At 38.4% G+C, this 26,309-nt stretch overlaps 1 protein-coding gene across 1 annotated transcript in view; it reads right to left on the reverse strand.

Annotated features, from left to right (window-relative positions):
* The window catches only part of mov10l1 (Mov10 like RNA helicase 1), a 30,504-nt gene extending 4,195 nt beyond the window's left edge, over positions 1 to 26,309 (reverse strand). Inside the window, exons 1-22 of the mRNA XM_073849497.1 lie at positions 26,213 to 26,309; positions 25,953 to 26,140; positions 25,117 to 25,276; positions 24,823 to 24,935; positions 23,813 to 24,000; positions 21,899 to 22,039; positions 19,496 to 19,738; positions 18,254 to 18,451; positions 15,650 to 15,764; positions 14,354 to 14,531; positions 12,367 to 12,437; positions 11,760 to 11,851; positions 11,622 to 11,680; positions 11,402 to 11,496; positions 11,235 to 11,316; positions 7,962 to 8,143; positions 5,009 to 5,155; positions 4,636 to 4,757; positions 2,316 to 2,415; positions 2,086 to 2,232; positions 611 to 784; positions 382 to 531 (exon numbers count right to left, since the gene is read on the reverse strand). Of these exons, the coding sequence (XP_073705598.1) occupies positions 382 to 531; positions 611 to 784; positions 2,086 to 2,232; positions 2,316 to 2,415; positions 4,636 to 4,757; positions 5,009 to 5,155; positions 7,962 to 8,143; positions 11,235 to 11,316; positions 11,402 to 11,496; positions 11,622 to 11,680; positions 11,760 to 11,851; positions 12,367 to 12,437; positions 14,354 to 14,531; positions 15,650 to 15,764; positions 18,254 to 18,451; positions 19,496 to 19,738; positions 21,899 to 22,039; positions 23,813 to 24,000; positions 24,823 to 24,935; positions 25,117 to 25,276; positions 25,953 to 26,140; positions 26,213 to 26,309 (3,042 nt within the window). The remainder of the gene's footprint in view (positions 1 to 381; positions 532 to 610; positions 785 to 2,085; positions 2,233 to 2,315; positions 2,416 to 4,635; positions 4,758 to 5,008; positions 5,156 to 7,961; positions 8,144 to 11,234; positions 11,317 to 11,401; positions 11,497 to 11,621; positions 11,681 to 11,759; positions 11,852 to 12,366; positions 12,438 to 14,353; positions 14,532 to 15,649; positions 15,765 to 18,253; positions 18,452 to 19,495; positions 19,739 to 21,898; positions 22,040 to 23,812; positions 24,001 to 24,822; positions 24,936 to 25,116; positions 25,277 to 25,952; positions 26,141 to 26,212) is intronic.

Genomic DNA, 26,309 nt, shown 5'->3' on the forward strand with positions numbered 1-26,309 from the left:
ATTGTTTGAATGCTTTCACAATCCTTGGACTTTCCAGGAGTTTACTCGTTTAAAAGGACGTGATCACAAAAATCTGCTTCTTTTATATTTTTAAGACATAGTTTTGGTTCAAATGTACTGATTCGAGAGCCGGGTCTCATGAAAATGTGTTTGACGTGCACATAATACACAGTTTTGGCGTGCATGCTCGTATGTGGCTCTACACGTCAACCCTACACCAATCCTAATGTAGGCAATCATTCAATATGTCAGAAGTGAACTAGACATTGTCTCAATACTGCTGCCTCTAAGACAAACTGCATTTACAAGCTGCTTCGGGTAAAAACAGCCAAACAGAAGATGTGACTGAGGTGTTCCTGCATGCGCTGTGCAGACTCTCACCTGTTTCTTATAGGGTGCGATGACGCCGATGTCTGTGGCCGGGATGGGGTTGTAGAGTCTCTTTGCGAGCTGGCAGCAGTACATCATGACTTGCACGGCTTCGGCGGGGTTAAACCACGATGGATTATTGCCCTCTCTCATCTCAGTCCCCTTCCAACACACAATCCACAAGTCCAGCTGATATAGACACACGCACTAAACCCGTGTCAGTCTCCGAGTCTCTACTCACCCGGACGCCGTGGAAGATAAAGGGGAAGCCCTTGGTTGGAAGCCTGTTCCAGTGGCAGAGAGCGTCCACCACAGCCCTCTGAGAGCGAACACACAGCTCACCGCCGTAAAACAGACGCGACGGCAACTCCAGCAAAGCCTCGTGGGATCGGTAGTTATAGACCAGCTTCGTCACCTACAAAACAAGCATTAATACTGGGACGCGCCACTATTAAAATGACCAAGGCCAATTACCAAACACGTTTTTTTGTGTTTCTCCCCTATGTGTTTTGCCTATTTATTTTCACCCTTGCATAAATTAAATAGCCAATATGTGACCCTGGACCACAAAAAACAGTCTTAAGTCGCTGGGGTATGTTTGTAGCAATAGCCAAAAATACATTGCATGGGTCAAATTTTTTGTTTTTTCTTTTATGCCAAAAATCATTAGGAAATTAAGTAAAGATCATGTTCCATGAAGATTTTTTGTAAAATTCCTACTGTAAATATATCAAAATGTAATTTTTGATTAGTAATATGCATTAAGAACCTAATTTGGACAACTTTAAAGGTGATTTTCTCAGTATTTAGATTTTTTTGCATCCTTAGATTTCTGATTTCAAATAGATGTATCTCGACCAAATATTGTCCTATCCTAACAAACCATACATCAATAGAAAGCTTATTTATTGAGCCTTCATATGATGTATAAATCTCAGTTTTGTAAAATTTAACCTTATGACTGGTTTTGTGGTCCAGGGTCACATATTTGCTTTTTACAGTTTTGTCTTGCTTTTCAAAGAAAAAAAATAAATAAATTACAAAACAATTTAAAAATATTTAACACTGAATATTATTAACAGTCTAGTAGCCTACCAACAAACCACAATTTAACTTAAAATGACTAAGTTAGTAAAATAATATTCTTTGGCCATTTTTAAGAGCCCCTTCTTGAATCAGGCATGTGTTTCTAATCTACAAATAAATGCAGCCTACCTTGATGAGCAAAGGAGAATGTTAGAATAAAGCTGTTGGAATGATTGTTAATATTATTTTTGTCTTAATTTATTTTTTTATTTGACAGAACAACAGTAAAATGACAATACTAACATTGATGAATGTTGGCTTTTATTTAGTGGTAAAAAAATTTCAGCTGAATAATTTCGGTTGCCGAACATTCTGTGCATCCCTAGTAAATGCAGAAGTCCACTATATGAAGAACATTCCTGAATTGTAATGCTTTGTGTATTTGTTCTATTATGCATTTTGTAAGAAACTAATACTATTATTTGGCAAGGATGCATTTAGTTGAACAAAAGTGAAAAACTTTGAAACATTTACACCATAAATGGCTTTACTAATTAAGAAAAAAGGTATTTTGATCTTGCTATTAATTAAATTATCCTGCAAAAATCTGTTTAAATAACACTTAAGATGTGTTTATTAATCTATAAGAACAGAAATGGTCAGTAATCGCTTGTAATAGTGTCTCCTGACCAGTAGGGGGTTGTATCCTCTGTCAGAGCAGCTGTAGAGCGGTGTTTCCATCAGTCTCTCCAGAAGAGAAACTCCCAGTCCAAACACAGCGGCTAGTTTGGACTTCACCACCGGCCCCAGCTGCTTCGGATCACCGGCCAGCACAATCTTCAGGATAACACCAGAGGACAGAGGCTAATGAAGATATCTGCAGTAACATGTGTGCCTACACTAACACTGTTCAGTCTCACCTGTCCATTGGTCTCTGACAGTAAACTCAGAGGAATCAGTGTCTCAGGTTCAGTGGCCTGACCGGCCTCATCCACAAACACATGGGTAAAATGACCAACACTGAAAACAAACACATTCACACACGCATCTTTACCCAAAAACAACTGAAATATTTTTGAAAAATCATTTGTTGCACTAAAGAGAAACAATCAAATTTGGACAACGTGAGCAAGCCAATGCATTCTCGTTCTGCCCAGTGGCACTCTTTTTTTTCTCTATCACATTTTAGTAATCATCATAAATTATATATATATATATATATATATATATATATGAAAGCTTATTACACGGCTCTTTGGAATGCTTGATTCTGATTGGTCAGTTGAGACATTTGCAGGTTCGTTCTTTTCAAATAATCACCGCTCCAAAGTAATAACGCATAGCCGGTACTACTTGTATGTTTAAAATCCCTCCGTGCCAACAAAGATTACCGTTTGGCGCCATCTTGTGACAAACACTGGACAACCACAATTAACAATGGAAAATTTCGACATTAATCTATTTAAATTGTCTTACTAACGTACATAGTTTGAATGTTAGTCACGTGGTACTATATCGTTTCGCGGAAGGATAAAAATGTTAATTTAAAACAAATATGCCAATAAAAGGTTTCAAATTCATATTCATGTCCAGTTTTTTTCCTTATGTGGCAAGTAGCCGTGTAATAAGCGGGATAATGTACAGGCAGCCGGTAGTTATCACGAAATAAGCCCCTTCAGTGTGATACAAGACCCTCCGCTTCGCGTCGGGTCCTGATCACACTGTCGGGGCTTATTTCTGCGATAACTACCGGCTGCCTGTACATTATCCCTTACTTAAAACCTCAGAATTCATCCTGTGAAAACCATTTTTAAATTGAACATTGCCTTACCATGGAAAATGGTATTTTAATATCTTTTTATCAGTCTCCTCCCCTTAGTGGGCGGAGCCAAGTGTCACATTACAAAATGTATGTGTCTTTTAGAATCATTTTTTTTTATAATCTTCACAAAATACACATTGTTGGAAAGGTCTGAGTCTCAAGATTCCATATTTGTAGTTCTTTTTGGAAATAAGTAATACTGACTGAGAAATTTGGACATTAAGAGAAAAATGCATCCAAAAAATTTAATGGAGTTTTGATTGGCTGTTTGTGGTATAACGCCCTAAATAAAATCTCACAGGAACCTCAATTTTTTTTATATATATCAACTTCAAATTTGGAACATAACTTATGACGTAAGGATTTAATTTTATGTCCATTTTGGATTAAAAAAATTCTGTAAAATATTTTTTCTATATACAATTTTTCATTCTTTACAGTAAGTTTAAACTTCTATAACTTCAATACTTTAATATTTTGAAGTCATCTGCAGATTGAATTCTTAAAAAAAAAAAGAATAAATAAAAATAAAAATCCAACCTTTGGTCTGTATTCCAAAGCATTCATGAATAACAATTTAAGTTTGGATAGTGCACTTTCACATCTGTGTTCAAAAATGGGGTTAAGGGGTTAAATGTGAAAAAGCACAATGCTTTATAAAGTGTTTTTATGAACAGCAACAGGTAGCGTTTTTCAGTAATCATTATAAATTATATATCATATGAAAGCTTAAAACCTCAAAATTCATCCTGTGAAAACCATTTTTAATTGAACATCAAGTGTCATATTACAAAATGTATTAGTCTTTTAGAATCAATTCTTTGCAATCTTCACAAAATACATATGGTTAGAAAAGTCTGAGTCTCAAAATTTCAATATTTGCTGTTTTTTTTTTTTTGATAGAAGTAATACTGACTGACAAATTTAGACATTTGTGAAAGAAAAATGCATCTCATTTTTTATTCTGGTGGCTGTTTGTGGTATATTGCTCTAAATGAAATCTCACAGGAACTTCAATTTTTTTTTTTTTTTTACATCAACTTCAAATTTGGAATGGTAGTTATTTAGACATGCTGCTTTAATTTTATATCATTTTGGATTCAAATATTTTGTAAAATTTTTTTCTATATAAACTTACAAAAATATTGTGCAGTGCATTTTCTTTACAGTAACTTAATTCTTGAATATTTTGAAGTTATCTGCAGGTTGTATTCTTAAAAAAAAATAATAATAATAATAATATAAACCTTAGGTCTGTATTCCAATGCATTCATGAATAACAATTTAAGTTTAAATAGTGCACTTTCACATCTATGTTAGGGGTTAAGTGTCAAAATAAAGCACAATGCTTTATAAAGTGTATTTATGAACAGTGTATGTAATGCAAGGCTAATATCTGCACTGCATCAGTGTCTCACCGCAGACCGATCTGATAGAACATTCCAGCACTGGAACAGGTGGAAACAACGATACGATGAAAACTGGCGTGTCGAATATCTTCTCCGGCTCTCGCGTACTGACGCAACTCCTCTGGCATAGACTACAGATCACAAAACATGATTCAACATCACAATTTAAAATACTTTACATCATGTTATAATTCCAGGAACAAGCGAATATCTAAAACACCAGACAACATTTAGAACTGAGCGAACATTAGCCAATGATCTAGCATGCATCATATGATGTTTTTAATCTTTATTTCTTTGGTCACGTGGAACCAGTGTAGAATCAGCAAGAGAATCCCATTAAAGAGTTAGTTAGTAACACTGAACTATCCCCATAAATCACCTCTTCTGGTCTGCAGGTGGCGTTGACTCGAGCCAGACTGGCGGTGTGCAGGAATCCGCTCTGGTGCAGACGCATACAGACGAGGTCAGCGGCGCTGTTGGAGGGCGTGCAGACCAGCACACGACTGCAGGGGATGTGGTGATGCACCTGCGCACACATGCAGAATATGACCTGTTCACTCACTACGGCAAACTCAGGAAGAGTCGTGAGCAACATTCACACTTTACACCAATCTAAAATTCTTTAATTTGTTTTTAAATCGTTGCACCATCAAGCACCCATTTACTTATCCGAATTGCTCCACCAGGATATCCCTTTGAGAAGTTTGAGATCCTGCGACCAGAATCTCCTTTTAACTCCACACTCTAGACCACTGGTCTCAAACTCAATTCCTGGAGGGCCACAGCTCTGCACAGTTTAGCTCCAACCCTAATCAAATGCTGCGTCCCAATTCGCCTACTTGTACTACGCCCTAAAAGTATGTACTCTTTTTGTGAAGAAAAAGTACATACTTTTGAGTATGTAGCAGAATAGTAGGCAAGCTTCGGGACATACTACTTCGTCATAACTGTCTTTAACGGACGCTGTTGCTTAGTTACCTGAATCCTGTCACTGTTTAAAATGCCCTGTCAATCATCACAGTTAACATTATCTACATTTCGTTTAATTTGATTTCCAACCTTATTAGAGAGAAACATGGAGAGAAATGAAGAGGCACGTTCTTTCAGGAGTCTTTCATGCCGAGAACTCTGCTCCTGTTTGCATAATTATGCATTTAAACGTTAATGACCAAACCTATCATTATAAAAGTTCATAATGTTGCTGCACATGAAATATAACGAGGATAACATTTAAAAAAATATTTTTTATCAGGTTACACGCTGATTATTTATCACTCAAACCCCTTTCTCTACCTGTCCGTTGGTCGCGCATATTCTCCATGTTTGTAGTTTAACACATTTTATGCGTGTTTGTAGTTCTAATCGAATCCTCGTTCACCGCGCAATGTGTTGTGGGCAATATTAGCCGTTAGAGTGTGCATTGATCCGCACTTCGAATTCTGAAGTGAAGTAGTAGACCATCCGGGAATCTTTGGAATACTTTTTTAAACATACTATGATTTGGGACATACTAATTCTATTTTCGAATACTATTTAGGACGGATAGTATGCGAATTGGGACGCAGCTAAAGACACCTGATTGAGCTAATCAAGCTCTTCAGGGTAACTAGAAACTTCTAAGCAGGTGTGAGTTGGAGCTGGTTGGAGCTAAACTGTGCAGAGCTGTGGCCCTCCAGGAATTGAGTTTGAGACCACTGCTCTAGACTCAAGCGTAGAGGTGACCGTGACTTTTGAGTAATTGGGCCTCGTCTCTAGAATGACCAACTGAGATCAGAACAGCTGCTAATCTGACTTTTTAAATCACTTTTAAAAACGTATTTGTTTTCAATGGCCTATTAGGTTTTATTCTGTCTATTCCATTTCTTATGTTTTTGTTTCACTTTTTGCGGATGTTTCCTAGTGTAAAGCACTTTGGTCAGTCTTGCAGCTGTTTTAAATGTGCTATATAAATAAAGTAAACTTGAAACACAATCAGTGCAAACATTAGACATCTAGTGATTCAGTAAATGAATGCTCACTCTAAACCACATCTACAAAATGGCACAATAGCCCCAAAATGCATTTGCACACTGAATGCTTGACTATCATTTATCAGATCAAGTGTTTTTATGTGCATCTCTCATGTTGCGGAAGCTTCTATCTTTAACCAACTGGTCATTTTTTGAAGTGATTTACAATAATGTGCTTTAATTACTTCAGATTGCAATTACTAGTTGTTAATATAAACCATGCCAGCTGTGCAGGAGCTGTAAATAACCTGCAAACTTTAATTCCTGCATTACATCTAAATTAAATATGCATAAAGCCAGCAAAATCACACTTAAAATGCATTAATGGCATTGTATTGGATAAACCCTCTGATGTTTCTCTCTCAAAAATTACTTTTTTTTTTTTTTAATAGACTGTTTAAACTTTGCGATTTACTTCCATGATTTTACTTTTCTTGCATTCACACAGTAAAAAAAAAATTTTGAAAAAAAAAAACAAATTGACGGACAGCACTCGAGAGTTAACATGAGGGGAAATAAGTACATGTAGTTTCACATGACCAGTTTATTTCCTGTTTGCACCTTGAGATGATGGCTGCATCAAAGCTCCAAACGAGAGGCTAGTAAAGTATGTTAACGTAAAGCTATGACAAAGATTTTTGGTACACATTATCTTTAGGGTGTCTAGTATCAATATGAATTCATAAATATTCAGTTTTGTGGAGTGTAGTCATAGAATGAGTAAACATGTTGATGGTCACAATAGTGACTGGTGGGATAACAGTGAACTTAGGTTTACATTACAATCTAAATTCAATGCAGTTCTTATTGAAAAAAAAACATTTCACACTGAAATGTTGCAGTGACAAAATATCGCAATAAAAAAAAATTAAAATGCAATGATGTTTTGTAATACTGGTAGCACTATTACAAAAAAAATGTATTTTATATTTTATTAAAAAAAAAGTTACAATTTTAAAACACATTGATGGTTGTATTTTTATTTTACCTCAATGTTGCATAATTTTATGCAAAATAGTAACCCTAGAATGAGATCGAAGAGATTGAAATAGCTGGGCTAAGACATATAACAATTTTTATGACTGCAAAAATATGCTAATTCAGTTTATACATTATCCCACTGCTCACAATTTAGACCAACCATAAAAACACAATTTTTCAAACACTTTTCCAAAAAAATTATTATTAAATGACATAATTTGGATATTTTCATGTCTGGGAAAAATTTGGGATTATACAGGTTAAATGTTTGTTTGTTTTTTTGCAAGCTCAGCTTCACAGATTTCCAGGCACAAGCACAAACTACAGTCATTCGTGGAGTACCTGCAGAATGGCCTCTATCAGTGTGATGGTTTTGCCGGTGCCTGGAGGCCCAAACAGAATGTAGGGCGTTGGACGACACACTCCACTCAGGATCTGCTTGACCGCCTCTTTCTGGGCAGGATTCAGCTGGACGTTGAAGAACTTGCCAGCATTTGGGATGTGTGTCGATGTCATTGTCAAATCTAAAACAGAACAGATAGATCTGAAATCAGGTCAAATTCCAAAGAATATGTCACTGGAAGCTGCAATTTTGGGGCCCTTTAAATGGTCAAGAAACAGACAATTTCCTGGGAAAGTTTGTGAATATCAAAAATATGTTCCATCTTTTCTATGCAGCTTGGTCCAAAAATAACCTGAGCCAAACCTGGACAAAAAAAAAAAAAAAAAAAAAAAAAAAAAGTTGGAAAATGACAGTAGAATAAACTAAGGAACTTTTTAGGCACCTTCAGTATGTGCGCCAATATATTAAACCATTTTAAAAAAAAGGTAACAATTTAAAGGGGTCATCGGATGCAAGACTACAACCAACCTACAATGATAAAAATACACCCAGTGGTATTTTTTTAATCTTTAAAAGTACAGTCGTGGCCAAAAGTTGAGAATTACATAAATATTGGAAAAAGTTGCTATTTAAGTTTTTATAATAGCAATTTGCATATACTCCAGAATGTTATGAAGAGTGATCAGATGAATTGCATAGTCCTTCTTTGCCATGAAAATTAACTTAATCCCGAAAAACCTTTCCACTGCATTTCATTGCTGTCATTAAAGGACCTGCTGAGATCATTGCAGTAATCGTCTTGTTAACTCAGGTGAGAATGTAGATGAGCACAAGGCTGGAGATCATTATGTCAGGCTGATTGGGTTAGAATGGCAGACTTGACATGTTCAAAGGGTGATGCTTGAAACATTGTTCTTCCATTGTTAACCATGGTGACCTGCAAAGAAACGCGTGCAGCCATCATTGCGTTGCATAAAAATGGCTTCACAGGCAAGGATATTGTGGCTACTAAGATTGCACCTAAATCAACAATTTATAGGGTCATCAAGAACTTCAAGGAAAGAGGTTCAATTCTTGTTAAGAGGGCTTCAGGGCGTCCAAGAAAGTCCAGCAAGCGGCAGGATGGTCTCCTAAAGAGGATTGAGCTGCGGGATCGGAGTGCCACCAGTGCAGAGCTTGCTCAGGAATGGCAGCAGGCAGGTGTGAGCGCATCTGAACACACAGTGAGGACAAGACTTTTGGAAGATGGCCTGGTGTCAAGAAGGGCAGCAAAGAAGCCACTTCTCTCCAAAACAAAAACATCAGGGACAGATTGATCTTCTGCAAAAAGTATGGCGAATGGACTGCTGAGGACTGGGGCAAAGTCATATTCTCCGATGAAGCCTCTTTCCGATTGTTTGGGGCATCTGGAAAAAGGCTTGTCCGGAGAAGAAAAGGTGAGCGCTACCATCAGTCCTGTGTCATGCCAACAGTAAAGCATCCTGAGACCATTCATGTGTGGGGTTGCTTCTCATCCAAGGGAGTGGGATGAGACTCACAATTTTGCCCAAAAACACAGCCATGAATAAAGAATGGTACCAAAACACCCTCCAACAGCAACTTCTTCCAACAATCCAACAACAGTTTGGTGAAGAACAATGCATTTTCCAGCACGATGGAGCACCGTGCCATAAGGCAAAAGTGATAACTAAGTGGCTCGGGGACCAAAACATTTTGGGTCCATGGCTTGGAAACTCCCCAGATCTTAAAACTTGTGGTCAATCCTCAAGAGGCGGGTGGACAAACAAAAACCCACTAATTCTGACAAACTCCAAGAAGTGATTATGAAAGAATGGGTTGCTATCAGTCAGGATTTGTCCCAGAAGTTGATTGAGAGCATGCCCAGTCAAATTGCAGAGGTCCTGATAAAGAAGGGTCAACACTGCAAATACTGACTCTTTGCATAAATGTCACTTAATTGTCGATAAAAGCCTTTGAAACATATGAAGTGCTTGTAATTACATTTCAGTACATCACAGAAACAACTGAAACAAAGATCTAAAAGCAGTTTAGCAGCAAACTTTGTGAAAACTAATATTTGTGTGATTCTCAAAACTTTTGGCCACGACTGTAACATCCCCTTTTTAAAATCAGCTCATTCTCAGCTTCTTGTGGGTGTGACGACTCACAGACAGAGGCCCCTCCCACGATAGTTGATTGACATGAGCGCCTTACCTTAGCCCCGCCCTCACCGAGCTGAAACAGTCCGACTCTGATCTCCATTGTGTGACTCAGGAGCAGAGGAAGACTCTAATTGAGCGATTGAGGTGTTCTGTTGTTGGATGTAATCATGAACACAGCAGTCGGCATTTACTCCCGACATCTGAGCCGCTGAAGATGCAGATGATTAACATTACTTTTGTTTTTAAAAAGAAAAGCGCTGATCCCGATCTACATATGAGTCTATGTTCGTGTGAATCATTCCTGATGCAGCTTCACCCACAGCAGAAGTGAGTATGAGGGTTTTTTATGCATCTTTGCAAATGGCCTTTCTTAATAATGTGCTTGTTGGCAAGTTTCGCCAATAAACGTGGCTAAAGTAAACAATCCCAGAGAAGGGCAGAGCAAGCAGAGCTCGATGGCATTTAAAGGGGCCATGTCTTAAATGAGCTGAAATTTTGCAGAGCTGATTTTGAAGGTAAAAGGGTGTTTTTTACACTACTGTTGAGAATTTTTAACCAAAGTATATTAGACCTTTCATTAAGACCCTAAAAAAAATGAATTTGTGGAAAATGGGCATCTGATGACCCCTTTAAGACTAATTTCCAAATGATGAACAGGTGTTTCATCAAATCTGAAAGCAATTAGCATGATCCAAGGAATTCAACATCTCAGCAAACATGTTATGAGCAAAAACAGTCATTTTTGACCTTTTAGTGCCACTGTTCCTGTAAATGACAAGTACCCAGACATTTTAGACACTCAATGTGATCAGCAAGAGAAGAGCAGACAGGAGAACTAAACATTTCATAACCAAAAGAAAAGTGTTCAAAATGTTCAAAACTGGTGAAAACATGCTTTGAACTGGAGGTGGCGCTATAGAGGTCGTCCTATACTCCTGAAAATTGGTCAGATTGCTATTAAGGACCACCACTATAAGTGTGCCAAATTTCATCCTTTTCCCATGTATGGTTCACAGGGCTCCAATTGACTCTCATTTGGGAAGAAAAACGGGAAAGAAAGCCAGAAGAAACTAAAGAAAATGAAAGCCATTTCTTGAGTTATCCAGTTACCCGTTTTAGTTTGTGTGGCCACAGACACCATCTCTGCAGTCAGCGTCGATGAGCCGCCGTTTTTTTGTGTTGCGTCTTTCTCCTGATGACAATCACAACATAGACTCATCAAACACACAGCCATTTATTATAGACTCTAACTGTGATCAATTAATGATCATGCTCACTTTCAGGTCCTCCAGGAGACGTCGATCCTCTTCCTGCGGACTCCACTCTCCTTTCCATTGGGGCGGCTGCAGCGTGAGCACACTGGGAAACAAAACTCAACCCAGACAACACACCAAACCTAAACTACTGCCAAACCAACTCAAATAGACAGACTTAATCGAAGCCTACATGATACTGAAAATACAGGATCATTCGTATCTGTACTAGGCGTTTTCTTACTGTTGTCTCCAAAATGTTTGATCTGCTCCAAAGCGCAGTGGCACCTCCTCATGGTCAACCTGGACAGAACAGGACATTCCTGTGAGATTTCTGGTTTAATAATGAAGGCTTTATGAAGGTCAAGCGAGGCAGCGGCACCTGTTGAAGGTAAACTCCACGTCCAGAGGTTCTCCAAGGTAGTTATTCTGGAAATCAGCGTTCACACGCAAACTCACATCCTCATCGGAGATCTGAGAGAGTCAATGCACAGAATTAATGACAGACAGCTGTCAATCAAATACATTACAAGCATTCCATGAGCTCAAAAACTCACTTCATTTTGTTCTGTTTCTCAGAAAACTAGACTTCATATCTTCATTTAGCATCTCTTAATTTATGGATGTTTAGATATTTATATTGGAAAACACCACAAATACAAAACTTTCTGCTACAAGATTGTTACAGTTGATATTATGATAGCACTTTATTAAAGGCAAATAGGCTCAAATTTAAAAGAAAAAGCTATTTTAAATGTTTGGAGAAGGAAATGTTACAAATATTTACTGATTATAACAGCTTATTGAGACATGTTTTTTTTTTTTAATGATTTTTATCAGGTAATGCATGAACTGATAAAATCACTTGGGATAAAAGCATCTGCTAAATGCATACATAGAAATGAATAAATTGAAGAATATTCAAATTAATAAACAGACCTACATACAGTGAATAACCTGAACATTAGGAATAGACGTTTTCATGATACCTCTGTGACATAAGAGATGTACTCAATCACAGTTCCTCCACTACAGGGCTTCTTCAGAACAACTTTATCACCTACAGTACGAAGAAACAAACAAACCATTTTAATATCATCTACACCAAACAATTATCTCACAGAAGGACGCACAATTGACCATATGCATGGATCATGTTGCAATTATTCAATTTCTCAGTTTGTGATAAGAAAGAGGCAGTAGTGGAGTCTCAGGAGTGTCCACCTATATATAGCACATATAAAATCAGCTTTAGTGAAAGTTTACGAGCTGCTTATCATTATGCGGAAGTTCTAAAGAACGCTCCATGCATACGGTTAATTATACACAGACATTATTCTCACCCAGGATTATCAGTGATTAATTTGTATTTCTGTTTCAGTATTCCTCCTGGTCCTTTTTTGGTTCAACTATTCAGTTAATCTTTCTTTTTTTGTAAATGCACATACATTATACAGTCGTGGCCAAAAGTTTTGAGAATGACACAGATATTAGTTTTCACAAAGTTTGCTGCTCAACTGCTTTTAGATCTTTGTTTCAGTTGTTTCTGTGATGTACTGAAATATAATTACAAGCACTTCATACGTTTCAAAGGCTTTTATCGGCAATTACATGACATTTATGCAAAGAGTCAGTATTTGCAGTGTTGGCCCTTCTTTTTCAGGAAATCTGCAATTGGACTGGTCATGCTCTCAATCAACTTCTGGGCCAAATCCTGACTGATAGCAACCCATTCTTTCATAATCACTTCTTGGAGTTTGTCAGAATTAGTGGGGTTTTGTTTGTCCACCCGCCTCTTGAGGATTGACCACAAGTTCTCAATGGGAGAGCCACTTAGTTATCACTTTTGCCTTATGGCACGGTGCTCCATCGTGCTGGAAAATGCATTGTTCTTCACCAAACTGTTGTTGGATTGTTGGAAGAAGTTGCTGTTGGAGGGTGTTTTGGTACCATTCTTTATTCATGGCTGTGTTTTTGGGCAAAATTGTCCCTTGGATGAGAAGCAACCCCACACATGAATGGTCTCAGGATGCTTTACTGTTGGCATGACACAGGACTGATGGTAGCGCTCACCTTTTCTTCTCCGGACAAGCCTTTTTCCAGATGCCCCAAACAATCGGAAAGAGGCTTCATCAGAGAATATGACTTTGCCCCAGTCCTCAGCAGTCCATTCTCCATACTTTTTGCAGAAGATCAATCTGTCCCTGATGTTTTTTTTGGAGAGAAGTGGCTTCTTTGCTGCCCTTCTTGACACCAGGCCATCTTCCAAAAGTCTTGTCCTCACTGTGTGTTCAGATGCGCTCACACCTGCCTGCTGCCATTCCTGAGTAAGCTCTGCACTGGTGGCACTCCGATCCCGCAGCTCAATCCTCTTTAGGAGACCATCCTGCCGCTTGCTGGACTTTCTTGGACGCCCTGAAGCCTTAACAAGAATTGAACCTCTTTCCTTGAAGTTCTTGATGATCCTATAAATGGTTGATTTAGGTGCAATCTTAGTAGCCACAATATCCTGTGCCTGTGAAGCCATTTTTATGCAACGCAATGATGGCTGCACGCGTTTCATTGCAGGTCACCATAGTTAACAATGGAAGAACAATGATTTCAAGCATCACCCTCCTTTTATCATGTCAAGTCTGCCATTCGAACCCAATCAGCCTGACATAATGATCTCCAGCCTTGTGCTCGTCAACATTCTCACCTGAGTTAACAAGACGATACTGAAATGATCTCAGCAGGTCCTTTAATGACAGCAATGAAATGCAGTGGAAAGTTTTTTTTCGGGATAAAGTTAATTTTCATGGCAAAGAAGGACTATGCAATGAATCTGATCACTCTTCATAACAGTCTGGAGTATATGCAAATTGCTATTATAAAAACTTAAATAGCAACTTTTTCCAGTTTCCAATATTTATGTAATTCTCAAAACTTTTGGCCACAACTGTACAGCAAAGCTATAGTTTAACAGAGTTTCCTGACCAATAAAGAGGCTTGGCCGGCCTTCGGCGAGTCCCGGCACCTCCAGGTGAAGATACACGGCTCCTTTCCTGAGGATGGCACCGGTGAGACTGAACTCTCGGATCTCCCTCTCGGCCTGCAGCTCCTCCAACCACAGCAGCGCTGAGAAACGCCGCTGCATCGACAACAAACTCAAAGGCTGCAAAAACACATGATAACAATAGCTTTTATTAAAAGGTGGCATGTGTCAGTTAATATTTTCAACCAATGCTGTGAGTTTGGGGGCGGGACTTTGTTTGTACAAGAGTTCAGGAAACCAAGAAAGAAAAAAAAACTGATAAATTGTTAAATTGTGTCCATTTCATGATTTTAATTTATTACACATCCTTTTGGATTACCATAAGCAGTGACTGATATACAGTTGAGGCCAAAAGCTTACATCCCCCTTTCAGAGAACACCAAAATAAGAGGGATTATACACAATGCATGTTATTGTTTATTTAGTACTGAGCTGAATAAGATTTCACATAATGTTTACATACAGTCCACAAGAGAAAATAGTTTAATTTTTTTTAAATCTACTTCCCTTTGATTCTTAATACTGTGTTGTTCTCTGAATGATCCACAGCTGTGTTTTTTGTTTAGTGATAGCTGTTCACGAGTCTCTTGTTTGTCCTGAACAGTTAAACTGTCTGCTGTTCTTCAGAAAAATCCTTCAGCTCCTACAAATTCTTTGGTTTTCCAGCATTTTTGTGTATTTGAACCCTTTCCAGCAATGACTGTATGATTTTGAGATCCATCTTTTCACACTGAGGACAACTGAGAGACTCATATCAACTATTACAGAAGGTTCAAACACTCACTGATGCTCCAGAAGGAAAAAACATGCATTAAGAGCCGGGGGTGAAAACTTTTGAACAGAATGGAAATGTGCACTTTTTCCTTATTTTACCTAAATATATTTTTTCACGCATATATTTTTGCCTTTCAGAAGCTCCAGAAGATAGCTACACGTTTCCCAGAAGACAAAATAAGTTAAAATTTACCATGATCTTCAAATTCCAAAAGTTTTCACCCCCCGGCTCTTAATGCATGTTTTTTCCTTCTGGAGCATCAGTGAGTGTTTGAACCTTCTGTAATAGTTGCATATGAGTCCCTCAGTTGTCAATAAACAACATTTATTTTGTATGATCCCTCTTATTTAATGTGTAACATTTAGTAGATTCTGAAAGGGGAATGTACATTTTTGACCTCAGCTGTAAATCAGCTTGTGTGAGACGCAGCAGTGAAGAGGACAGAGATGGACAGGTATGTTACCTCTGCCAGAAGCGGCTGGACGATCAGAACGTCCCTCTGAGCTTCAACACAGTCTTTGAGAGTCTGCGGCACTCCGTAGTTCCCCAAGAAGTTTGGAAGATGCCGTCGTGCGAGCCTGACAAAAACCAGAGACAAGATGCTTTTCAAAACACACTCCTTTCTACATTTAGTGGACATTTCACTATTCACACCATCAAGCGTATACAACACATACGGCTAACGTTAGTTCAGCTGTTGAATGGACATCAGCTGAACAATTACATCTGTTTTTAGCACTGTTGTCCTCTTGAATACTTAGAAAACTCTTCATAGTATTCAACCTAAAAGTGTACGTTCGCAAAAAAGCTAGATTTTGCGCACACACTAAAAAGTGTTCAGGATTTATAAAGCATGTGTTTTTCACTATAGAGTGGATTTTTTCCACTGGCCAAATAGTATTTGAGCTGTTTAAACAATGAAATTTATACAATTTGCTAATAAGGTGAACATCTTTCAGCTATTTTAGTGGAAACAGAAACAGGCCTATATTTATTGCAGTGTACTGACTCGGTGATGGCATGTTACTGACAAGTATTTTAAAAAGGAAACTTGCAAATCTTATCATTTTCTTCCAGTTGTATCCTTCAATTTAGGGATGCACCGAAATGGAAATTCTTGACTGAACACACCATCCCCATGTATTTTGCCAATTTTTTTTTTCACCATTGCATAAATTAAATGGCCCAAACGTGCTTTTAACAGTTTTGTTTTGCATTAAAAAAAGACCTCCTTCTTGAATCAGGCATGTGTTTTTAAAGTGCCCCTATTATGCCATTTTAAAGGTAGTTAATATTGTTGTATTAGTCTCTTAAAACAGGTTTACATGTATGCAAGTTCAAAAAACACTTTAGTTTTCTCCAAAATTAGATTTATTTTTACCCCGTTTCTAAATGATTCCTAAACGACTCGTGTGAAGCAGTTCGAAGAATCAGTCTCTCTAAACCCCTCCTTTCAGTGAGCCCTCACCGCTGTGATTGGTCAGATGGTGCAGTCCTTTTGGATTGGTCTACCGCTACAGCGCAAAAACGAAACGCCCATTGGCATAACTGAATGACAGCTGCGGAGACCTGTTAATGCATAGAAAAGATAGCCTCGATTTTACCCTATCAATTCGAGCCGGAGTCTGGCGATGAAACGGTTGAAGTGGCACATCGACAAGAAACTGTTTTGCAAGCACGACTGGAGCAGGACGTCTCTCAGTGGGTGTCATATGTTAACTGTGGACAGTGCTTGCAATTTGCTTTTGTAAGTGAACCGGGCACACCTCTACGCTGTGAACTTCAACACTGTACAATCCATAACACTGCGTTAAGCCATCGTTTATCATTATCATTACTTAAACTAATAAGGCAGACAGACAGTCAAGCTGCATCAATCACAAGACTTTTTAGACTACATTGCACTCACAGCTGAACAACAGAACTACAGAAACGCAAGTTAGCCGGTTACCAAGACATGTTCGGGGTTGTTAAACACCATAACGTACACAAAGACGTATTTTGAACGATCGCTAGAAAATACAATCATCAATTATTAATCATACTTACAGGTAGAAGTTCAGAGGAGCAAGCCGGTCCAAATAAACTGGGCACTGATCCATTTTTTAAAACCAAGCGTTTGGTGAATCTCGCGTTGTAACGTTACTCCCCAAGATTGGAAAAGCAGTCATCAGTAAAATGACGCGAACACAAAACAAGATTGGCATTGGACTGCTGAGGTGTTCAAAAAATTAATGTTAACCACTCATTCTTGGTAGTTTCATCTTTCGGAAGGGCATATAAAACAAATTCACTCTCACAGCGCAGGACACCTTCTTGACATGATGTAATCCACGTGAAAATGGTAGGCCTACTGTTTGTGGGCGGACATTACGCAAATGTGTAGCTCGTGACGTGTGGCCGTTACAGAAAAAAGATTCGAATTGCTGACGACTCGTTTAGGCGAATGTGAGCCGACTCTTTTTTTTGATAGACAAAAACTTCATTTATAGTGCACTGTCGGCGTCACAACTTTGCAGATAGTTTATGTTCACATACAGCTACATGACACACTACATGAAATATCATATTTGAAAAGGCATAATAGGGGCACTTTAATGCACAAATAAATGCAGCCTTGCTGAGCAAAGGAGAATGTTAGAATAAATGTATTAATAGAGCTGTTGGAATGATTTTTGCGTCTTTCTCGGACAGTTTTAAATGCTTCCACACTGACCACATGTTTGCTGCATTTATTTGATCACGTCACCTCATTATTCTGTGTAACTTGTTCCGCCTTATTTGGTCAATAATTCTGGTTGCCGAACATTCGGTGCATCATATATGCCACAGAAAAAGTGATCAAGGGCATCCACTACAAAAAAGAAAAGCTCAGAAAGCTCATCCTGTTTGTTTTCTTGATTTTACAAAAGCACAAGTTGTGTTGATATTCCGAGTGTTCACATATAAACTCTTTACAGGTTTAATTGATGTTTTACTCTAATATCTAAAATAGATAACTACTCAAACACAAGAAAGGAAATGCATTCGAGTGCAGAATCAATGCTCTTTGAGTCTGGGGTCGCACCTGATGGGGGCCGGCGGGGCCGTGACTGTGAGCACCTGCACAGGTTGCTGCTGCGGCGGCAGTGCCGTCAGACTGGAGTACGGGACGCTGGGTTTGAGCAGACTCTCCTCCACGCTGCTCACAGACACCTCCAGACGCCTCCCGATGGTGAAGGAGGAGAAGTGCAGGAGTAACAGCTCAGCGGAGCGACCCAGAGTCCTGCAGCAAAACACAAGCACCATCATCACACACTGTCCATCATGATAAACTTCAGAAATCAACACAAACACATGGACATGTACCACTCTGAAACACACTGAGCATACAGTTGAAGACAAAATTATTAGCACCCCTATGAAGTTTCAATTCTTTTTCAGGTATTTCCAGAGTGATGTCTAACAGATTTCTTGTTATATATTTAATCTGGAGTAAGTCTTATTTATTTTCATTTGCCTGGAATAAAAACAACTGCTAAGGACAATATTATTAGCCCACTTAAGAAATGATCTGTTTGATTGCCTATGGAACAAGCCACTGTTATCCAATGACTAACCGAACTTGCCTAATTAACCAAATTAATCATTTAAGCCTTTAGATTGCACTGTAAATTGACGATTAGTATCTTGGAAGCAACTAGTGAAATAATATGTACTGTCATCACAGCAAAGACAAAAAAAGAAGTTTAATTATTTGAAAATTACATTAAATTAAATATTTGTTAATGCAACTCTTTCACTAATATATCTTCCAGAATCTAGAAAGAATTTTTTGGGAGTTCATTTTAGTCCATCTCTGCAAGACAGACATTTCAGGATAGGAAATTAAAACTGAAGTCCCAAAAATGACTGCTAGATTGTGGAGGACAAACTCTCGAAACCATGTTACAAAAAGGATGTGCTGCTGGTCTTTCAAGAGCCACTCTCAACTTATCTGTCTATAAAGCCTTCATGTATTTTACAACACTTCAACATGTTATTCTTATTCAGTGAGGGTCATTAAGGATTTTTTTGCCCAAGCAAAGTCTCTGAGAACCTGACACAAAGCACTTTTGGAGACTCCAGGTTGGTTGCAGTTCTGGAAAACGGTGGCGCTGGAGACTAAATGGTTCTTGATGGTTTCACACCTACTTCTTCACCTTAATTCTTTTGCAGTTAACATGAGTTTTTTCTTCTCCAACCGTTTTTTCCTCAATGGATTCCCTCTAAAAGGCATTTAATAATTTCGTCTTCAGCTGTACATACAATGAATGAATCAAACCCTCACTTGGCCTGACAGCTGACGATCACAGACGCTCTCCCTCCGGCCTCGATCTCCAGGTTTAGCTCCAGCATCCGCACTGAATCTTCATCTGCACCCTCCTTCGTCTCAGTGTCTTTCCCGTTCTCCGCTGGGCCTCCTTGAGGTTTGCCGTTGTTGTGAGACGAAGATCTGAGGCAGAACTGCTGAACGGAGTCCCATCCTGCAAACTCACAGCAGGTCAGCCGCTGGCGCTCAGAGCCAGTGTTTCTGTGTCAAACCACAACGAATGAGAGAGAAGCAACAGACAATTATTAAGAAACCATTTCTGATTTCTGAATCAGTGTTTGCTGCAGAGATTAAGTGGATGCTGACTCCTCATCGCAGAAGTACAGTGAAAAAAATGCATGTTTCATATGGATTACATAATCTGAGTGTGTTTGTTTTTTAATTGAATTGTTTTGAATTGTTTTATTTTAAAGTAGACATTTCAAGCTTTCTAGACATAGATTTCTGATGTCTGTGAGGGACGGCGTCTATTACACTGAGTTTCGGTACATTTTTGTTATGCGCTTCAGTTCAAGGAAACTGAGACAGAAGAAAGCTCATCCTGTTTGTTTTTTTCTTTTTACAAAAGCACAAGTTGTGTTGATATTCTGAGTGTTCGCAAATAAAAGTAGACACTTTACAGTCTTAATGGATGCATTACTCTCATCTGTATGTGCAAATATGGCGGCGTATTTTAAGCTGTTTCCACAGTTATCAGGAAAAATGGCAGTGATGAAGCTGGCGCCTCCAAACCATGCAGAAGTGTACTAAACGCTTCCTTGGATATGTGCTTAACACACATTTATCTAGGTTAATGTTAGAACATTAGAAGGTAAACAGCCATATAAAGTTGCTACTACTCACAAGTTTCAATGACAAGCCATATTTGAAGTGGATGAATGATAAACTGATGATGGATTTCCTGCTTGATATATTGTAATTATCAGGGTTTGTACAGACACTGCAAAATGAAATTCCAGGACTTTCAAGGACTTTAAGAACTATATTTTTGATTTTCAAGGACTTCAATCAGAGATCTCACCTATGTCTTCTATTTCAAATTGAAAAAAAAAAAAAAAACAGAAACAGATAACAATATACTAATTAAAAATGGCAAAAAGTGTATCACATACAAAGTGTTATTACAAAAGTATCACAGTTTTTCTAGAGTAAAACCATGGTTAGTTTTCAATTTTATTTGTGTATACTCTTTTTTTTTTTTTTTTTCTTTTTTTTTTATAACTGTGTTTAACTTGTTTTCTACCGTTTAAGAACGGAAAAAAATAAAATAAAAAAAAACAAGAAAAAAGCAATCAGCGCTACAAAGATCCGATCAGGACTCACGAATCATTTGATTTGAATAATTAAATTCACGAAATGATTGACAAATCTGTTCCGATCTAAAGCAAATGATTGAAGAAACATTATTTCCCAGCAGTACTCTGTGCACGGATCACGAATCATTTGATTTTGATCGTCATTCAATTCGTGAAATGATTGACAAATCTGTTTCGATCTAAAGCAAATGACTCGGAGTGCAGATAGTGAATCATTTGATTTTGATCAGGACGTCAAATTGTGTATCGTGAATCGTTTGATTTGAATCATTCAGTTCGCGAAATGATTCATGAACCTGTTCCGAACTGAATTATCATTGATTGGCGATATGCAATTTTAAGTCTCAATCTGAAAGAAACAACTTCCGATTGGAGTGGTTCGATACAATTAATCATTTTGCAGCGCAACAGATTCAAAGTTTTGAAAATGAAAAGTTCACCCATCAATACATGCTTTTTAAAATCGTTACAAGCGACGTTAAAATTCTAAATTAATGGCTATTTTAATTTGATCTAGTTTTTGCTAATCACTTGAAAAGACTGATCGAAGTCACAAAGTTGAATCAATTAGAGCAGATTCAGCACAAATGACTTGATTTGGTTCATCTGTTCCTTTTTCCGCATCTTCAGCAACTTACTTAGCTTGTTTGTTTTCAGACATTGACTAAAATAAACAAAAAAGGCTTGATGCTTTTTCAAGCTGTGTAAACTTTGTGTAAAACGTTATTTCCTTATGGACAAAAGTAAACACTTGTTTTATAGACCGACTGTCTTTCAATTCAAGCACTTCTCAAGAGCCTCTTCAGGTATTGCCATTTTTAGGGCTTTTCCAGGACTTCAATTTCAAAAAGTCAAATTCAAGTACTTTCAAGCACCTTGTACGAACCCTGAATCACAGACAGCTTTTTTTTCTGCACCCAACTAATACAACTTTCGTAGACTAAGCCTCTTGTTTGCTAACAATTATTCAACTATTTGGGTGGCAGCTCTAAAACTAAAAGTCAGAGATCTTCTGTCCTCATGTAAGGTGTGCATGTGAACTCACTGGATCCAGATCTGCAGCTCCTTGCTGTTTCCTAGTAATAGAGAGCCAAAGTGGCATTCCTGGCTGACCAGAAGCCCACCCTTATTCTCCAGCAATCTCTGCAGCTCATCGTCTGGCATTTTCATCTCTGAGCTGTTTCCACTGTCAGAAACACACATGGAGAGAAGATTAACTGTGTTTAATAGTTTCCTTCTGTAACAGAGTAAGCTTCATGCACTAAAACTACAAATATTGAACATTACAGAAAAGGCACTCATTTAACACTGCTAACATCTGTAAAGTCTAAAGCAATCAGTCTTTTTTAAATTGTTGACTCGAGCGATACAGAAAAAGCAATAGTTTATGGCACTGGCACAATTTAAATGTAAAGATGTCCATCTCTTGTTGTCTCTCACATCAAAATCCAGCCACATGTGTTTATATGAGCTGTTTTAGATTGTAAACGGTGCTTGATCTGTGCAGATTTCTCTCCTGATTCAGACCAAATGAAGCAATATTATGGATTATGGACTTAACACTTTTAATGATGGATTTGTTTCAGCTGTTATCAACTGATGGATTGGACTAGTGTGGATTACTTGTGGATTGCATGGGTCGAAATTATAGATTTTTTTTTCCCCACACCTTGGTTAACCTCAAATTCAAGCACCGTTCAAGGACTTTCCAGGTCCAATACCCCAAATTCAAGGACTTAAAGACATTGCACACGGAGTCTGTTTTTTGTTTTCATATTGAAAACACAGAAAAGTAAACCTGGTCTGATTTTTTTATGAAAGACAAATGTCAGTGTGTAAATGTGACTGACAACGCGAGATCCTTTTTTTTTTACGTGCAAAAGTTTTGGAAAAGATTTTGTGCAATGCCCTATAACGTGGTATTATTAGTTAATAGTTGATTAGTAATATGCATTGATAATAACTTAATATGGACAACAAGGTGATTTTCTTAATATTTAGATTGCACCCTCAGATTGCAGATTTTCAAACAGTTGTATCTCAACCATATAGTGTCCTATCCTAACAAACCACACATCTTTTTCATTTTATTAAAAACAAACCAGTGTTGTTTTTGACAACCATCTTAGATTTAGTCTTAGTCTTTTGGACTAAAATGCTTCTTAGTTTTAGTCAAATTTTAGTCACTTCTATATGTGATAGTTTTAGTCCAATTTTAGTCGACGAAAAGTCAAAAAGGTTTTTGTCTAGGTTTAGTCAAAAAAAAGGGGGAAAAAGTAGTCTTTTAACAAATTAATGTAGGTCAGTAAGTATTTTGCTGTTGGGTAGTGTCACTTACAAGTTCTGAAAATAGCAGATCTATAGTTCAACACAATGTGAGCTTCCGGATCGACTATTTTCACCAATAATTACAATAATGAAGGAATGTTTTAGAACATAAAAGACAAACAAGGATGGAATGCTAAAACGGCTTGCCATACTAGTATAGCAAAGAGTATTTAATGCTAAAACGGCTTGCCATAGCGTCAGATACTTTTTAAGTTTTAATTGGCATGCACAATAAGCAGAATTGTCATGCATTTTAAACATCTGACGGACCACCCACTAACATTTTCGTCTATTCTCGTCTCTTCAACGAAAACTCACACACGTCTCGTCATGTTTTAGTCATCAACGAGCCATTTTTATCTCTTCATCGTCTCGTTATCGTCATGAAAAAAGTGGCGTCAACGAAATGATTGTCATCGTCATCGTTGATGAAAACAACACTGAAACAAACTGACCCTTAAGACTGGTTTTGTAGTCCAGGGTCACATATTCCTTTAAGAATCACACTGGGTCAACTCTGAGTCCAGTTTTTTTAAATTCTATTACTAAACCATTCTGTGGTTGAATGCAAAATGTACGTGAAATTAGATAAATCATTCAAATAAATCATAATTCTGTGCCAACGTGTCACCTGTGCTGGACGGGCGTCATACAGAGCGCTCTCCAGGAGTACAGCGACTGACTGCTCTCCACCACCACCACATTCACCACATCACCACGAACAGGTCTGAAACCCGGCGGCACGATCAGAGAGTCCAGATTGAAGAACACGCTGTCCTCCACAACACCGCAGCGGCCGTGCAGAATGCTCACGCTCACCTGAGACACAGACGCCATTAACAAACTCTCAAATCCTGATTTCATACGGTTTGAAAATAGGAATGCACCGAATGTTCAGCAACCGAAATTATTCAGCCAAAAATAGCAAAAAAAGCTCTTTCTGTGCTTGAATAAGCGATAAGGCCGAAAACTAGCGAACATTGACATGACGTGATCACTAATGCAGCAAACATGTGTTCAGCGTGGAAGCATTTAAACTTGTCTGAGAAAGACCGACAGCGAGAGACTGTTTAGAAGCGCATCGCATGTCTTCATGAGGAGAGAAAGGTTACTGTATGATGACTGAAATCATCCATTAGTCAATCAACTCCAGAACGTTCTGTTGTCTAATACACCAGACACCAATTGTGTTTATTCTGACAGCAGCTCCTTAGCCAGGGTTCAAAGACCAAAGCTGACAATCATTCACAAATCTGCTGCTGCCAGCAAACACTAGGACTGAGCTCTTCTTGCGGGTTTACCACTAAATAAAAGTCTACATTCAGAAATGTTAGTATTGGCATTTTACTGTTGTTCTGACAAATAAAAAATAAAACAATTAATAAGTTCCAACAGCTCTATTAATGCATTTATTCTAACGTTCTCTAACGTGTAAGCTAATAATTTTCATTTCGGTGCATCCCTAGTTTGAAACTACACATTTGCAGTCATTGATGATTTGGGAAAGAACTCCAGTGAGTCAGACTGACTGACACAGCTCAGGACAGCACTAAGAACAATCACTCTGGTATATCCAAGTCTGGAAAGCACAGGTTTAGCATTTCCAGGTTTTCCCACATGCCGAGCGTGATCAAGACTAACCCCGTCCATGCGGCGATATCGCAGAGGAGACACGGCTCGAGCCTGACTGCTCCATTCTGACGGACAGACCACATACTGCGCCAGAACCCAGTCGCCCTTCACCGGCTCGAACCCTAAAACACACACATCATTTGGTTTCATCTAGTGGTGGGCGATATGGCAAAAAATATCATAGCATGATTTTTTTTCAGAAATATCACGTTTCATCTTGATTCTTTGTCATGTTGCTTCTACTGAGATTTAAAATCAGCCTTTAAAAGAAGATTGCTGAGCTTTAAAGCCACTGATCCTGACCTTCGCACAGAGCCGATCGTGGGAAATACGTCGTCTGGTTGATGTATCCTCCGTCTCGATCACATGACGTCACCGTTCCAATCAGAGGCCTGAGTTTGTTAACGTCTGTCACGAGCGCCTCTGATCCGCCATTCTCCCATCCATCCTTGTGTCGCTCCACCTGAAAACAACAACAACAACAAATCATTATTTACATATTATTGTGTATATGTATAATGCATTCCAGATAGAGAAAGACGAAATTAATGAACTACATCTACACCTCTTACTCAGTTGCTTCACAAGTTCATAACAACGAAAGCAGAAAGTCTGTTCCTGTGATTTGAATGAATCAATTGAGTGAATAATTCAATGACTACAATTTTCTTTTTAAACTGTGCCTATTTCTCTTGATAAATAATTAGTGAGACTGTGTTTTTGCCTGCAGTGTCTCCCCTTGAGTAGCACGGGTAAATTTACAGCAATAGCCAAAAACACATTGTATGGGTTAAAATGATCGATTTTTCTTTTATGCCAAAACTCATTAGGAAATTAAGTAAAGATCATGTTCCATGAACATCTTTTGTAAATTTCCTACCATAAGTGTATCAAAACTTAATTTTTGATTAGTAATGTGCATTGCTAAGAACTCAATTTGGACAACTTTAAAGGTGACTTTCTCAGTATTTAAATTTGTGCACTCTCATATTACAGATTTTCAAATAGGTGTATCTCAGCCAAATATTGTCCTATCCTAACAGCTTTTTTTTTCAGCTTCCAACCCTGTCTAGTGGACTTGAGCACAGCAGGAGGTATTTTTTGACTATTAATTTATTAATTGTTGGGTCAGGTCTCACCCTGAGCGCCCTCCACTGTCCGTGAGCTCCTTCCCGCACCGCCAGAGCCTGGACCGAGTCTCCGACACACAGCACGACTCCTCCTAACACCTCTCCTGATGTGAAATACACGGCGTGATCGATGAGGCCATAATCCGCGCACAGATGCGTCACGACGCCCGTTTGCACCTGGCGGATCTGCGGCACACCTGAACACAACACACCGCTCAGTCTCACCTGCGCGCGGCCCGCTTTATAACATCATCAGGTGACCCACTGACCGTCAAAGCGCGGATCCTCCAGCTGCTCATCCTCCTGAGCTCTGCGCCACAGCGGCGACAACAACTTCGACATGAAACACTGCACGACGCTCACCAT

This window comes from Garra rufa, chromosome 10 (genome assembly GCF_049309525.1).
Source record: "Garra rufa chromosome 10, GarRuf1.0, whole genome shotgun sequence".
Lineage (NCBI taxonomy): Eukaryota > Metazoa > Chordata > Actinopteri > Cypriniformes > Cyprinidae > Garra > Garra rufa.